This window comes from Anoplophora glabripennis, unplaced genomic scaffold (assembly GCF_000390285.2).
Source record: "Anoplophora glabripennis isolate ALB-LARVAE unplaced genomic scaffold, Agla_2.0 scaffold143, whole genome shotgun sequence".
NCBI lineage: Eukaryota > Metazoa > Arthropoda > Insecta > Coleoptera > Cerambycidae > Anoplophora > Anoplophora glabripennis.
The window spans coordinates 181,352-197,727 of NW_019416225.1; the positions used below are offsets into that span (position 1 = coordinate 181,352).

The 16,376-nt window shown below is 31.4% G+C and overlaps 3 protein-coding genes across 5 annotated transcripts; 1 reads left to right on the forward strand and 2 right to left on the reverse strand.

Annotated features, from left to right (window-relative positions):
• The first annotated feature begins 2,097 nt into the window (after positions 1-2,097).
• On the forward strand, positions 2,098-4,994 carry LOC108909371 (peptidoglycan-recognition protein 2-like). Its single transcript, XM_018713694.1, has 4 exons — positions 2,098-2,309; positions 3,239-3,418; positions 4,244-4,570; positions 4,666-4,994. The coding sequence occupies exons 1-4, from the start codon at positions 2,276-2,278 to the stop codon at positions 4,839-4,841; spliced, it is 717 nt and encodes a 238-aa protein (XP_018569210.1). The 5' UTR covers positions 2,098-2,275; the 3' UTR covers positions 4,842-4,994.
• A 2,193-nt stretch (positions 4,995-7,187) lies between these two features.
• Positions 7,188-8,025, reverse strand: LOC111691540. Its single transcript, XM_023454561.1, has 2 exons — positions 7,979-8,025; positions 7,188-7,493 (listed from the first exon to the last, which is right to left on the reverse strand). Exons 1-2 carry the CDS (start codon positions 7,985-7,987, stop codon positions 7,188-7,190), a joined length of 315 nt encoding a protein of 104 aa, XP_023310329.1. The 5' UTR covers positions 7,988-8,025.
• A 1,269-nt stretch (positions 8,026-9,294) lies between these two features.
• Positions 9,295-15,769, reverse strand: LOC108909379 (alpha-tocopherol transfer protein-like). 3 transcript variants are annotated; one of them, XM_018713706.2, is made up of 8 exons: positions 15,677-15,755; positions 12,992-13,062; positions 11,452-11,659; positions 11,034-11,193; positions 10,915-10,976; positions 10,608-10,801; positions 10,382-10,498; positions 9,295-10,317 (listed from the first exon to the last, which is right to left on the reverse strand). In XM_018713706.2, exons 3-8 carry the CDS (start codon positions 11,654-11,656, stop codon positions 10,057-10,059), a joined length of 999 nt encoding a protein of 332 aa, XP_018569222.1. In that variant the 5' UTR covers positions 11,657-11,659; positions 12,992-13,062; positions 15,677-15,755; the 3' UTR covers positions 9,295-10,056. The 3 variants fall into 3 exon arrangements, with proteins under 3 accessions (XP_018569222.1, XP_018569220.1, XP_018569221.1); XM_018713705.2 differs by having other exon boundaries at positions 9,296-10,317; positions 11,452-11,656; XM_018713704.2 differs by lacking the exon at positions 12,992-13,062 and having other exon boundaries at positions 11,452-11,656; positions 15,677-15,769.
• Positions 15,770-16,376: the final 607 nt, after the last annotated feature.

Genomic DNA, 16,376 nt, shown 5'->3' on the forward strand with positions numbered 1-16,376 from the left:
CAAAACTGATTTGTTGTAATAATGAATATAGAATGAAGTTCCAATAAGGGCATCGCGAACCTATTGCAAACCGTTCAGTGAGATAGAAAATCAGGTACGGACCAGAAAAATTGGAGCCCCATTTTGGATAAATTATTTTTATTTTAATTTTTAATTAAATAGGTAATTTTGCTAAATTTTATTGTATAAAGTTGAATTTCGTCTTTAATTTCTCAATAATTAGCTTATTTGTGCAAAGAAAAAGACAGTCAGAAGAGTCAGATACAACCTAAAGTCAATGCCATTTATTGAACAGCTGTTGGCTGTTGCTTGTAAAATAAGGAATTTATATTTTTTTAACGTTATAGTCATTTTTTTTTGCTTTCTAGTCGGTAAGTTATTGATAGAATGTTTAATTTGGTTAAATCTCTTATTGTGAGACTTCTCAAATTTCGGAAATAAAAAAATACAATATGATAAACAAGATGATAAAATTTATAAGCACCATAGTATGGCAATAACTATAGAAAAAAGACATCACTAAATGACATAATTCCATTATATTACTTTATGGTACCAATTAAAAATTATCTGAAATTAGATACTTACAAAAGCATAGCAATATTTAAAGACAACTATCTTGTACGTTCTGAAAATTACTACGTCATTCTACGATACTCTGCTGAAATAAATACTGAAGTTAAGTATCTTGCTACACTCCTTTGTGTCTAATTTTGTCCAGTACGGTCCATCTCTATGACTACTCGCTGATCTAACTACCGTTCGTGGTTGGATTCATTAAAGGGCAGTAATCACGAACGTCAGAATAACATTTTATGACATTACAAACTGCGGTATAATAAGAAAATGAATAATATGATACTATAAAATTAACTTTTTTGTGGGATTATTACAGGAACGTCAGAAATGAGGATTTACTTCCTCGAATGTCACGGCTAACGTTGAAATGGGACATTTTTAATGGTACCAATTATTTACATTTTAAAAGATATAGGCCTGACAAAAAAATGGTGGTTGCTATAACGATAATAATCATTATTTGTGTCACTTTTTTAATAAATTTGCAACTAACCGTAAAAGGGTAAAAAAAAAAATGCATTTATTTACATCTGAAGAGTATTGTGATGTTGTCTTCGTATTTTGGTGTTCCAATGGGAACGCCAGGCAAGCAGTCCGAGAATACCGACGAAGATACCCAAATAGACATCAACCTGCCTGCCTGTCAAAGTTTGTCATAGAGCTTGTAGAACACAGTGTATATCTTGCATCTTATGTGACTATTATATCGACATCATAGTAATTTGTAATACAAAATTTATATAATTCGTCTCTATCTTATTAGACGACAAAGGGGACCTTTATTTTAATTAAATACCATGAATAAATCTGTATCAAATTCTAACGTTAAAGTTCGTACCAGCCAGAGAGAGGCATGCTCAGTATTTATATTACTTACATTTACATGGCATGCTGAAAGATGCCAAGACTGTTAATTACTACAACGTTATTCAGAAGGAATGCCCACCCAGAAAAAATTGCCGCTGTTTTTATTAGAAACACAGTACAGTGCATGCTATTTTTGATGACGTACTTGGCTATCTCGATTTTAAGAAAGATAAAAAGTTGCGGTTTTAGAGGGAAATCTTGAGATGTAACAAAGTGATAGAGAAATAACAGGACGCTCTCTGCCAGTTTGGCCCCATTGAAGGCCAAAACATTGAGTAATATAAGGTGTAGCTCGTTTATATGTCACATCTCAATCAAAAGATCTATCCATTCGCTGTCAGGACTTGGTGGTCATAGATAGTCATATATTTGATGCTTGTTGGAGATAGCTATTTATATTGCTAATATTTTCTGTTCAAATAAGCTGAGTATTACTTAAATGTTGTGTATTTTATCAAAACTTCTCCAACTCTGATTGAACCCTTGGTATGACTTAAGGAAAATTAAGTGCCACAACAATATTTATTATTGTTATTATATCTCCGAATCAAATCGATCCACAACTCTCTAAATTCGTTCGCGAAAAAACGCCGCGATTCGTTGACCTCGATAAAAACCCATGAAAAATTACCGCCAGTATCGCGACCGGCATGAATTAAACAGGAACCTTGAGTGTAGCGTACGCCGTTGCCTGTCTAGACCACGTGGTTTCTCAATTATCATATCTCCTTATCATTGCGTTAATTGCTTTGCGACATGTCAGAGTCTGTGTAGTGCCAATAATTTGAATAATATTCCATGATCTTGTAGTTTCGTCTTTGTATCAAAGATGAGTTTCTCAAGACAAGGCTTTTGTGAGATAGGTAAGAATTATTTTTATACATTAGTCACGTTGTATGTAGTGTATTTTTACTACGCTGTGTGTGGTTTCATGCGGAAGAATAAACACGAATAGAAATTTTCGCAGCTATGGTGCAATGAAACGTACGACAAAGCTAAGTGTATTAAATTCTTGATGTTATAAATATCTTTACGCTTTTAATTTAAAATAAAAGCCTATCAAAATTATTTAGGTTTACTTTTTGTTGCCTTAAAGGTAAAAATATTAAAGATATGTGTACTATTTGTTATCAAATAATAGATTTGATCAGAAACATTGCAAATAGAATACCTACTGTAATATTTTATGTCTTATATTCTCTATTATAATCCCTGTTTCATATTCTATAATTTTGTGATGTTTTAATTTCACGGAGCAGTAAAAATTGTCGATTCTACTTTACTGGCAGTTCCTTATCGTACAGACTACCACAACTAAGCTAAATCGGATATAACAGCTTCCGTTTTCTTACCAACAGGATAACAGTTTTAACCACGTTTGTAGTTTTTATCATTACATGTGTTCGATAGCACCTTTTTTGGAAGCGATGTTCTAAATTCTACGAATTCGTTATCCGCAAAATTCCCCTAAGTTAATTGTGCAAGCCATAGTTTATTTATAACTAGTTCTTCCGAAAAGTACTATAAGATGTTACGGACGTAATTTCGATTCCCGTAAAAATAAAAATAGACATGATGATTTAACGAATTATTATTGTTATAAAATGGATACAGTTATTTTATATTATTACTATCTCTATGTGTGTTGAAATTGTAAATTGACACGATATACAGGTAGTTCCTTTTTTAAACATACTAACTACTTAACAGTTGATACAGAACTTCATTTTGAACACAATGTATATTTATTAACAATATAACTTAACTACAAAAAATTTCTGCTTTGTTGCAGTCCACAGATGGTGCTCCTCTGCGTTCGCCTGCAGCAATGACAGTGAAGAAGAGAGGGGGGAACTCCTCAACACGACTTCGACTTTCCGAATTACCTCTTGCGACAAGTTCTGGATAGTGGTGCTTGCCCTGATCTTTATAGTAGGAGTATCTGCCTCAACTTATCTTCTAGTTGTGGAAGGTAAGAAATATCCACGATTATCATTTATGTGGCGTTCAGTCATATTGAAACTGCTCGCACAATTCAGTAGAAGAATTGCAAGTCAGACATAGAAATCGAATTACAAAGTTTGCAAACAGTTCTTGAGTAATCGCGAGTTGTTAGATATAAATATATCTGTATAGCGATGTTTATTTTGTCTGTGTTATAGCTTTTGGGTGTAGTAATTATTTTTATTTATTATTTATGTAACAGAGGACACAAATTTATCATACTTGAGATAACAAGGCGTCCCGGTATCTAATATTTTGATATGTATGTCGGTATCTTTTATAAACTTTAAATAGACTCATTATTAATCATTTGGCCTCTCTCTATATGTATCCGTAAGTCACTAAACAGCACATTACTAATATAATTAGAAAAGCGAAAGTCACACCTAAAAAATATGCGCTTGGACTTTTCAGGTAAGGATTGGCCGTAGATTTTTGCACGACACAGCATGTAAAGAAATCGTAAGACTGCCAGAAAAACTTCTCCCTCGAATTTTTATGTGATATATTATAATGCAAAATACAAATATTTGATTTTTTGAATTGTATCTTATTTTTGTCAAATACATCATTCCTTTTTAATGGAGTTTTATTTATAGAAGGAGGGATATAATAATTAAGAAAAGTGAGGGAAACAAAAAATAGCGTCTCGTATTAATAATAGAATTCGAAACTTTCAAAAAAATATGCATATACAAACTTAAATCAAATTCACTGTCCATTAAACTCATGGTTTCCGATTAAATCGAAATCGGATATAATGGGAACATCTCAGGCATTTGTAACCTTTCAGGTAGAGATCCCGTTGCAAACGGCTTCACCCTGGTGCCTGGAACAGAATGGATATCTTGGACTAAATGTAAGGAGACCCCTCATCTTCAACTGCCTGTTCAACGAATCCTTCTGCTTCCAACTAACACCACTGAGTGTTGGAACGAATTGGAATGTTTGAACGAACTTAGAAATCTTAGCGAAGACATCGTTAAAAGACTGAACAACACAGTTGTTCCATATAACTTTGTCCTGGCGGGGGATAGCCGAATATACGAAGGAAGAGGATGGAACTGCTCTTCTGGCTTCGACAGCAATGGTGTCCAACTTTTCACTATAGGGTTTTTAGGTAAGAACAAATACTTTTCAACTTAACCTCTTTTTAGTCTACTTAAATAAACTATTTAAAACCTTTTTCAGTATGTATGTTGTTTTTACTTACAGGAATGTATGACAATCGACTGCCAACATCAAAACAAGTGAAGGCCTTAGAAGCGTTCCTTGAGGAAGCCATCTTGGAGCACCGTGTCTCTGACTGCTACCAAGTATTATCACAAGACTCGGCAACAACTGACGTGGCACATAAGTTAGAATCGAAAAAGAAAAAGAATATATGTTAGACAATGTTTTTGATTATTGCTGAATTATGCCAAAGACAGTTTACTTGTTACATTTTCGTAACAGGTTTGTACCTCACAAGATGTGATAGTGAATTTGTGATTTATTGTCTAATTTATTTTGCTATATTATATTAATGTGGAACTACAAATAAATATTTTCGGAAAAATATTTATTGCAAGGAATGAAATTCCAATGATAATGGTCAATTTTTGTGGAAGATATTGCCATTCTTGTAGAGCTGGTAATAAAAAAACCTCACATTCTTTGGTTTAAATATTGACTATATTTAACTTGAAGATATATAAAATATTTGAGTACAGACTCACACAAATCACAGTTTATTTCTTAACAATATTACACAAAGAAATATAGTCAGAGAGCTAACCCTATATGTTAAAAAAATTATTTGATCATAAATAAAATAAATAGTATTCCTAAAACTAAAGGAGCATTTTGTTTTTGAGGCAGCAATCGTTATCATCTCCATTTTGAACTAATTGGAGACGGAAAAATGGTAAACTCTTCATTGGTCCAATTTAGGTTTGCATCCTTTATACTTTATAACCGAAAAAATCTTCTTCTTAGGGGTATCCGAAACCTCTGCGTCTTTCTTTTTCTATACACAAACAGTGGTCGAAATACTATCATATCCGCAGTTTGCATTATTTCATCGTTATTGTTGGATTCACTATTCTTTCTCAAAGTGGTTCTTTGTAAGTCAAATTTTTCGGATTTAATGCTACCATACTGCTTAGAACTACTGGAGTTATTTGATGGGAAACCAAAGCATGCTATGCAATACAGCATAAGGACGAATGCCACTGCCTAAAAAATGAGATACTAACTTTTAATCTAAGAACACCTAATATTGAAACAACAGAACATAAACGTTATAAATTTTACAGCTAACTATAGATTTTTGTAACAACGTAAAATTAAAAATTAAAAAAAAATAAAATTCACCTAATAGGCTGATTAACGTTTATTTTGAAATTATGTTTTCTTTTAAATATATACTGTATACAAATTATTAGTAAATTATATTTTCTCTCACTATTACCATAATTTGCGAATGAGCTATAATTTTACGAAAATTTTAAACAAATATTTGCTTACCCATTGCATTTCGAAACTTTTCCTAAATTTCTCTTGTACACTTGACACTGCTTACTAATAAACGATCTTTGCTTTCTCCTGAAGGATTTTTCACTTATATACACTTTTAGCTGAAGAGTTAATTAAAAGCGTTCGTACGTAAGAGGGCTTCTCGAAACAGTCCATAAGGATGGGATTATTCGCATAAAATTCATGACACAGGATTGTTTACTCATGCCAAAACAAATACCTAAATTTAAGGTGTGTGTTTAACCGTACCGAAGTTAATAAATAAAGTAAACTCTTCGGAAAAATATTTATTGCAAGGAATGAAATGATGGTAATTTTTTGTGGAAGATATGATCACCTTATAAAAATGAGTAATGGTCAGTTTGAAGAAAACTGCTAGTATATAAAACGTGCGAAAATTGTCATTTTTACAGTCTAATACTGTCCAAATGGGATGTTACATAGTAAGTGAGACTAACAGTTTTTATTATAATATAAAAATATACCTACATACGGCTTAGTTTTCGAAATACAGTGTGTTAACGTATATTCATTGTGCAAATAAGATGTTTGACAGACTCAAAAAACTTGGCTAAAATTTCTAAAAGTCACTGTTCCTAAAAGTAATAATGTCTACTATAACAAATGATGGATTTTAGCGTCCTAAAAAAAGTCAGGAATGTTCTTTTGTATGTTACGTCCGTAACCCTCCTATATTTATCAATGAATTCTCCTGAAAATTCTAAATTGTATTCATATCTATAGGTCATGTCATTACACTTATAACAGCTACCTTGGGAATCCCTCAGGAGTCAAACTTGTGTCCGCTACCTTTCCCCTATCCGTGAATGCTCTTGACAATATGCGAAATTGTGATTATATGCTGAGAACGGTGATGAAAATTTATGATGGCGTTTCTTCAGTCAGTCAGGAACACAATCCTCAGCAAGAACTCAATAAATTTTTATTTTTAACTAGGTTTTTTCTATTTATCTAACAATATTTTTTGTGTAGGATTCTTTTCTTATAAATAAAAATTATTATTATTATAAATTCAATGTGTATCTGCTAAATGAAACAATTAAAAACATATACATATTTCAAAACACGTTTATTTAATATTTACGGTAACAAAATATACAATTAACAAAATATATCTCCCTAAAAAAGTAACAGGCAGTTGTAATAAATAAATAAATAAATATCTACTACATCAAACAACTTTAAAACAATCCTTAAACCTAAATAAGGTACGCCGGCATTATCCTATTAACTTTTCTATAACGGTACGGATCTCTCTTAATCGGCTGTTTCGACTGTTTCTTCTTATATCTAAATATGGGGGTGTACACCACCCTATGGGCCGTATCCAGGATCTCGTCCTGTCGCCGTTGAACAGGAGCAGGGTCAGGATAATAATAATATTGCGGATAAGCCCTCGGATTACCGCTGCCTTCTTTGTAAGCAGCAGCGTTGAAATCGGCGTTGTTCATCGGAAAGCTCATGGACGAAGCCAAGACCGCCAGTAAGAAGATCAGTGAAGGAATCTGAAAAAAAAAATAGTAATAAGATTTTAACTGTAGATCGTGAAGAATGAAATAAAAATATATTGAATCTAATAACAAGAAATAAAAATAGGAACATGTCAAAAAGGACAAATAAAAAACAATTAAAATACCAAATTTTTTCGTTTATTTGAGAAGTCGTTGTTGATTTTATTGAATATTTTAATAAATTTGCTGAAAGATATTCATTTTAAAACTTCAAACCCTGTATCTAAAAAACAATGGCAAATATTTGCATAAAAAAAATTATTAAATTTAGGCAACGAAAATGTTTCTTCATTTTTATACCGTTCAGTATTTTATCGTTACAAATTACTAATTTGTACTAACATTATAAAAGCTATTCAAAAGAGAGTTAAAAGATCACCTTGTGGGAAAAGAATGAAAAAAACTCCTTCATTTTTGACACACCTTGAAATATTGCACATAATTCTTTTCTACTTTTAGTTAGAGTTAGTTAAACTTACATTTCTCATCTCGCGTACTTTGATAAAAAATCGGTGCTCTCCCCAAAACAAACCACCAACAATTAGCCTGGTGGATAAACAACATTTGCTTATATACACGACGTTGATCTATAAATAAATTTCTATAGTCTTAATTTCTTGAAGTGATAAGACGGCTCGCAGAAAAATTCTGTTATTCAGCAACAAATTAGAAATGATCACCTGCTAATTATTTGTCCACATAAAAACAAACCGATTTGTTTGGTTTAACAGCCTACTCTTTGCTTTTCGTACATCCATCTAATTGGTACTGTAAACCCTTATGGAAAGTATCGCTAACAGACAACGGTGAATCAGAATTGGAGAATAATACCTACAATGTTCTAGCAATTTTCACATTATTTGGCACGTCTCTTACACGAAGAAAAATGTTTGTTGAAAATCTGTGGATGATTTAACTAGTAAGTGGATAAATCTGTAATTATTAATTAAACAATATTGTACATATACAGTGTGCACTCGACATACTTGTCCTACGGAAAAAATGTAAACAACTATAAGTTGTGAAGCATTTAGTAAATTTCAAGACAATTGTTTTCCAGTTTTTAAAGAAATAAAATAAAATATTTTATAGTACGAAGATAGTGTTGTGCTTAAATTTTAGCTCGAATTTTAGTAATTATGAATCTCTTAAAACAGGAACTTAACTTTCAATCAAATTATGAATTTGAAAAATATGTAATTAAAGTACCCAAAAATTCACGACGTCCATCACCATACGTATTAAAAATAATTTAGTGACTTTAGATCAAAAAACAAAATTCAGTAATTTTTAAACGCACAGGTACAAAACAAACTACAACATATGCTCAAAGTGTCCACCACCATCCAATTTTCGCGCGGTAGCTGGAAAACACCTCAAGAAAAGGAAATAGTGGTATGCAAAAAACACTTAGACACGGTCCAATTCCAGATACCAACTGAAATAAAGGTTTTTTGTTTATTTTAATGTATTCCATCATCTGTTAAAATTAAGGCAGTCAAACTTTTAACACCCTGTATATTTCAAATGGAAAAAAAATGAAAAAGTTGAGGATAAAACAGTGACAGTCATCCCCTAAAACTACCCCTTTCGCAACATATAGAATTTGCATAATAGTATGTAAATTAATGCTTTGAAGTCTAAATAAGATATCCTGAAGGATTTTTAAAATATCTCAATAAAAAGTGGTATATACTGTCATTTCTTAAACTTCCTTTAATACCCATTTTCGGTAAAAGTTAAATATAAAAAAGTTATATTTATTTTTTATGTACTTTCTGTCCAGAAAATATCGGGAAACTATTTAGGACTATGATATATCCCTTGAATTAACCCCTTGACTTCAGTTTTCAATTATATTTACTTATTAGGAACTAATAAGGACTAATAATTTTGAAGACTATAGAAATCCATTAACTTTGGTCAAATAAATTTAATGAAACCTGAATTTTAATTGTTTGAATATTTGTTTATCATATTTACAATATCACATATTTTTAATATTGACCCATTTTAAAATTACATCGAAATTATTCATATTTCTTACGTATAATTAAATCTGCAATCTTATCCTTAAATACGATATTCAATAAAAATGAGACAAAAACTTTTGTATAGATATATACATTGCAACAAATTATTTCTAATCATTGTGATGACGTCAGTGGTATTCCAGTATTTAAAAATACAAAGGAAATAAAATGAAAACAAAAGAAATCTTAAAACTATGCTAAATCCTGTTCCTAAATAGTTCAAAATAGGTTCAAACTAAATTATTTGGTCCTACACAAATATCTAAACATATTTAATTCTGCTACTAGTAAAGAATACTTTTAACCAAACCTATCAATTATTTTAACTAATACTACTTAAAAACACAACTTTTTACGTATTTTAACAATGTACAGAGAAAAAGAACTTTTACTTCGCCTAGTAACACAAGTAACGTAGAATTATACGACTAATAAATCCAATAATCAGTAATAGCTAATTTATAAAATAAAAAATAATACGAATAAACTCAAATTTTGTACAAATAATCATTTCTAAATGATCCCTAGTCCAACTCCAGCTTCCTGAAGCTCCCGGGTAAGCTGCCACTCCCTGTATCGTCTTGGGAAGGGGTATTTTTGCTCCTGATGATGCCTTTGTCGCTGAGGAGATTCATAGCGTCGAAACCGAGCAGTCTGTCTCTTTTGGCAGACAACTCTTCTTTCCACATATCCACCATTTCCTTGGAAGGGATTTCACCACCCAGCTCCAAGGGCAGGCATCTCTTGGGAATCTTGGTTAGCAGTTGATCCGTGCAATCGTGAACCTAGAAAGTTGAAGTATTCCTTATTTTAGACAAATCTCAAATTTTAAGTAAGGCCTAAACTTACAGCGAATCTTTCTTTAAGCTTCTGACTCAAATTAGACTTGGCGAAATCATAAATGTACTTTATTGGAGCCGGTAGGTTGAACAAATTTATTTCCTTGTGTCTCATTGGGAAGGATTGCTGAAACAAACATGCTACCTTTGAAACCTTAATAATATTTCATTACAAAATCCACAGAAACACTTGCAGCGTCAATTACTGGAGCAGGAAGCTCGTCTGTCACACTTACCTCGCCCCATCGTATTAAATAAGCGAATTCGGTCACAGAAAACAGTGTAACGAAAGATGGACCAACGGCTCCTAAGTCTGCTACGTGATTAACACCTAAAATTTGATTCTCTTCGTCTTCCATCAACGTTTCGTACGTTATAGCGTGAGCTCTTGACATATCTGTACCGTTAAATTTATCTAAGTCAAATTTACCTAAAAACAGAGAAAACGCATTTTAAAACTTTGTCATTTTGAACCTAAAATAAAGGTTAGTACAATATTTACAAACTAATATTTAAATCTCGGTAAAAAAAACAAGAACCCACCTAGATCATATATTATCACCCTTCTGCCATTAGTGTCTCGAAAAGGACTTACAAATATATACCTAAAAGTTAAAAAGGTGCTTCATAATTCGCAATTTTTTGTCTAACAGTTCTCTTACCCGTTGGTGATAAGTTGGTGTACCTTTGAATCCATATAGTCCAGGTCATACATTATATGCTTGAATTTCTTACGATAGTTAAGGTACTTCAAGAGCACCTGTTGAGCCATTGGTATGCTGAACTTTTTTACCCTCAAGAACCGAAGCAGAAAAACGTCATCTAGACGAAAAAACAGTTTAATAAGTCAGCATTTGATCTGCGTTGTTACAAAAGCATTTGGTGAATTTAGAAAAGAATTTAAGCGATAAAATGTTGAACGATGAAGATGATTTTTTATGAAAGAATAATGAAAAAAGAATTTGTCATTGGTCACGTAATTAAATCTACATATATGTACAACAGGTGACATTATAATCGTTCTCTCTTCTATTCTTTCTATTTTCATTATTGTCTTTAGTGTAGCTACTCCTTTTTTACCTGTAATGCAATTTTCAATGTCAGGATTCTGTTTTATCCATTCTCTGAGATGAGCCAGACACTGAGTCCTCACATTTTCTTCTTCCCTCAGTTCCCTCCTGGCTATTGCCGCTAAATTTTCAGATATGTTGGTGTCTTTATCTTTGTTGGTATTGCCATTGTGATCCTCCCACGAATTGGTGAATATAACTTCAGTGGTAGACATCTGCTGAGGCAGAACATGCCATAATAGATCATTTAGGGTATGATATTTGAATATATTTTGAATTTCACCATGTTAGACATTACTAGTACCTACCATATTTTAAAATTAGGATAAGAAATAAAAATATTTTACGTAAATAAGTCAGTAATCTGTAAATTATTTCGTTTAAATACGATCTTAAAATACCATAAAAATTACTGGGTTTTGTAAAGAAATAGTTAATCTAACATTGAACATTTTTAAACGTTAGTTGACCTTGTGATTGCTTAATTGTTCTGGTTAATATTTATTTACTCTTTTATATATCAAACAGCGTATTTTCTTAATTTTTTTATATAGAAAAATATAGTTATGCCCAAAGTATGTCAAGACTAGTTTGAATAAGTATGCCATAACAAAAGTATATTTTTTAGTAGTTTTTTCATAAATCTGCCTTAAATTTACAGAAAAAATCAAGTCATGCAATTGTAGGAAAAGCGTAAGCTATATCGTTTGCAACCTAACAGTGCTAATAGGCACTAACAACTTGCAGTCACAGTTGCTTCCTCGTTTTCTGCCCCACAATCAAATTAAAGGAACAACAGTTTGGCGTGAAAGTACTGTACAAACATGTACTTATGATTACCTATTCCATTTTTACATCACATTCTGCCGAATAAGTAATGATTTAAATAATAGCCTGTCACGACATTTACTTAACAAAAGCAAACAGAAAATACACATCCGTTGTTATAAAATAATCGGCCGGTGCGGTGTTTATATAATATTTAATTTTACCCGTCCCTTTTATTAGCGGCCATAATAGAAGTGCTTATTAAAATATGACTGTAGTAACTGTTAGGCAACGTGCTTTCTTTACCTCATGTAAAATGAAATCCTAATTTTCCCTTGTTACGAAATTAAAGCAATGTATGAAACTTGTACCCAATTTGAATAATTTCATTTAACTTTGTGTCGAAGCACTAATTACGGCGAAATAACGACAATAAAGTTCCTTTCAAGGTCACTCGGCGACAATAATTAAAAAAATGTTAGCGCTAGTTATTAAGACAATCTGTTGGGTAACTGGAACAAACAGCTTTATGTTGAAATACCGTTTATGGGTATTAGGTCTATTATTAGAATAAATCTGCGGAGGCAATAAATGAGTGGTTTAAATAATATCTTCATATCAAAAACGTTTGATTGATTACCTCTTCATGAACAGAACAGGTGAATTCTTCAACTACAAGATGTAAGTAGATATACTTTGCTCAATAAACTCAATGTGGTATAATAACTTGATTATATTGTGCGAGAAAGGCAGATACACTGTAAGAAATGGTAGATACCTACCTATTTGTATATCTGATGTTGCAGCGGAGAAAATTGCTTTTTATGCAACAACTTCAACATGCAGCTTTCCCCTGCAAGAGGTACCATAAAATTTAAATATACCTAAATAAATCTTAAAATGCAGTTAATATCTCTGTGGCAGATGAGAAGTAATAGATCCACTTTTCCAATTGCTAGTTCGCAGACAAAATAAGTCATAGGTATCTTTCGCAATGTTGGGAAAGTGGACTTTTGTTCGTGTTAATTGTTTTTAAAAATTTATAACTGTAAAGGAGTTTAAATACTAAAACTATTTTCATTACTTTAGCCACCTCATCATTTAGAAATTATTTGTATAAAATATTAGGTAGTATCAAAACTAAATAATTTGCATGAACCAAAAAGTTTACATACAAGAAGTAAATAGCGAGATTAAAGAACGATTAGTTAAAATTTTTAAGATCGTTCACTTAAAAATGATTTCTTTAGAAAAAGATAAAGCGCAAAAGGTGTAATCTGTGGTGTTAATGTTACAAACGATTGCTAATGGTAAAATAGAAAACTAGATACATCAGTAACAGAATAATTGGTACCATTTAGTAACGATTAATGGTGAAATGATGTTACTACCTTTTGTTTCTTCAATGTATTCACAAAATTGTTCAAGTAGCTGTGTCAGTTAATGGGAATCTGCTAATCAGTCTAGTATATTTTTACTTTCGTAATATATGACACTCATTGTACAATATTTAAACTACTACTCAATTAAGAAATTAAAAAATTTTTTTATGAAAAAAGTTGGACTGCCGCAATCTGCTGACCTCCAAACAAAGCCTTGATTGATTTCTTTAATGAATGCACAAAAAGTAGATAGCTGTTTTATTAGCATAATTGAATTACAAACTAAGGATTTTTCATTAGGTTTAATACAATTATTTTGTCCTAGTTTTGTATATGGTTTGTCCCTAATGAATCTGCTGTCTTAATTACCCTGTACATGCAAGACTGCATACTTGTTTCACAAAGTATGCACATACAAAGAAATGTTGAATTGCCGAATATTTCGTCATGCGCGTAATTTTCTTTTCTCGTGTACAAGCTTTCCCTGTCGGTCTGTTATGTTTGGAATTTAGGTAATAGTTGCATAAGACAACGGGGAAAGTTTCAAGTTCAAGTTGAATAATTTCATGGGATCAGCTCTTTCAATCCGGAATTATAATGCGATGACTGGGTATTTTTAAATGTGTCGCACGTCGCCAGTCTACAAGCAAATTTGGTATTTTTCGTAAAATTTTACTTCTCTGAGACCTGCCGACAGGGTTTATCAAAAAGGTTAACTATAATTTGATTAATTCAGCTTTGATTGTCATGGTATGAGAAATTGAATTAGTCATTGCTAAGAGATTTAGTTAAATCCTATTTAAATTTCTGTTGATAAAAGAGATTTGATTTGAGGCACATGACTATAAACTGATTTCTTTGTAGTGCATTTTTTTTCACCATGTACCTATTGTACCTTTTCCAAATGCTTTTCAGCAGTAGTCGATTTAATTTCAGAAAACGTCATTTGAGATTCATAGTAAATTTCAAATCGCGTTATTGATATAATTTGATCAACGAGATTTAAACATACACTTAGAATCAAATTACAAAATGTATAAAGACTAATTCGATTTGAGATATTTTTAAATAAATAGAAATTAGGAGAACCCCTAAAGCCACGCAGCTGCATATAAAAAAAACTCTATTTGTTTGTAGATTATCAAAAATAGCAGCTGCTTAGAAAATTTGAATGAAATTGCGTCAGTTGTTTTCTTGTTTAAAAAAGAAACATGATCTTTGACATGGAATCTGCCAAGCTTTTCTTTTCTCACTTTCTGGAATCAATTTAGATATAGCGATAATATAATTATAAGATTCTCGAACCAAATTAATAGAAAGTGAAAAGGATATTACGAAACACTTTTAGAAATTTAAAAAAATATATTTTTTCTCTATGTAATTATAAGTAATTATCGTTAGGTTACTAATTATATAATTCCATTGAGGCTAAAACCTCCATGTCAAGCAATGTCGCGAAATTTTTAGAAAATACCCAAAATATTTAATATAAAAATTAATTGAAGAAATGGTATTATGGTTTTTTTAATATATAAACTACTTGTACCCAGGCACTTTCTTAAAAAAAATACTGAACCTTCAAATTTCTGCAGAGGAATTTAATAATAAAATATTTTTATGCATTTATAGACAAACAAGCTATGAAAAAACATTAAAAAACGATAATAAAATTAATTATAATAACATTACTAATATCAGTGATTTGGATTTCTTCAAAAGTCCCTTATTCATAAATAAAGGAGCTACTATCAGATCAATTTCTCATATTAAATTTTGAGAAATTTGATACACATTTATTTAAGAGGGCGCTAAATACGATTTCTTCAATTTTAACCCACAAAAAAATAGGGTTGGCCTTGATTAATAAAAATCAAATGACATTTTGTTCACAAGTACAGTTTTTGGTGTCCAACGAAAAAAAAATCGGTTAAAATCAATTTACTTTTATCAGGTTGTTCACGTTTGAAATGGGTCCTTTGATAAAATCATGTACATTTTTTTTATTTTTCATAGAATCATAGACTTTACTAATAAGATTTTCATTAAAAGTTTAGAAAAGATCGATTTGAAAATGTATCCACTTACCTCAAAATCAACACCGGTGGCAAGAGATCGGTCTAGGAGTGCCTCTCGAAGAAGTCACAGTCTTGAGTACCGCAGCAACACACAATGGATTTCAATTATTGAACTATCACTCCAGTCTTGTACCTACCCACACTTGGAAGGGTTTCTTTTTCTTTTGCTAGCTGCTTCTGGGGGAAAATCTCAAGGTCTAGACATGCAGGAAACAAAATATTTACGCTACTTTGTTTTGCAATACTAGTTATTGTTATATCATCGGGGTTTGTTTAAATTATTTCCTACTAGTATGTCGTGCGGTCACAAAACTGACCTACTTTGGTAGTTTTTCCCACGTTTATTCGCTATTGCAGTCGAATTGTTTATTTATTTTTTAAAAGTGCATCTGCAGATTATTTGTTGCAGCGAAGTATCACTGCATTGTGTGACCCAGATACAGATTTCCAATTATTCTTAATTAATCTATTTATTTATTTGTATTAAAATTACTTTGTTAATTAAATGTGAAATTTATATTAACAGGAAAATAATAACTTCTATTATTCTCTCTACGTCGTTTTACCGATACGCTTTCTCTTTACCGAAATATTTAAACAAAATAAAGATGAAACTCTTTAGGGGGCGGTAGATATAATATTTTTGCGATATTTACAAAGGCTTTCAAGATATCCAATTCAGATTTTAACCTTAGGCTTGTCAACTTCTG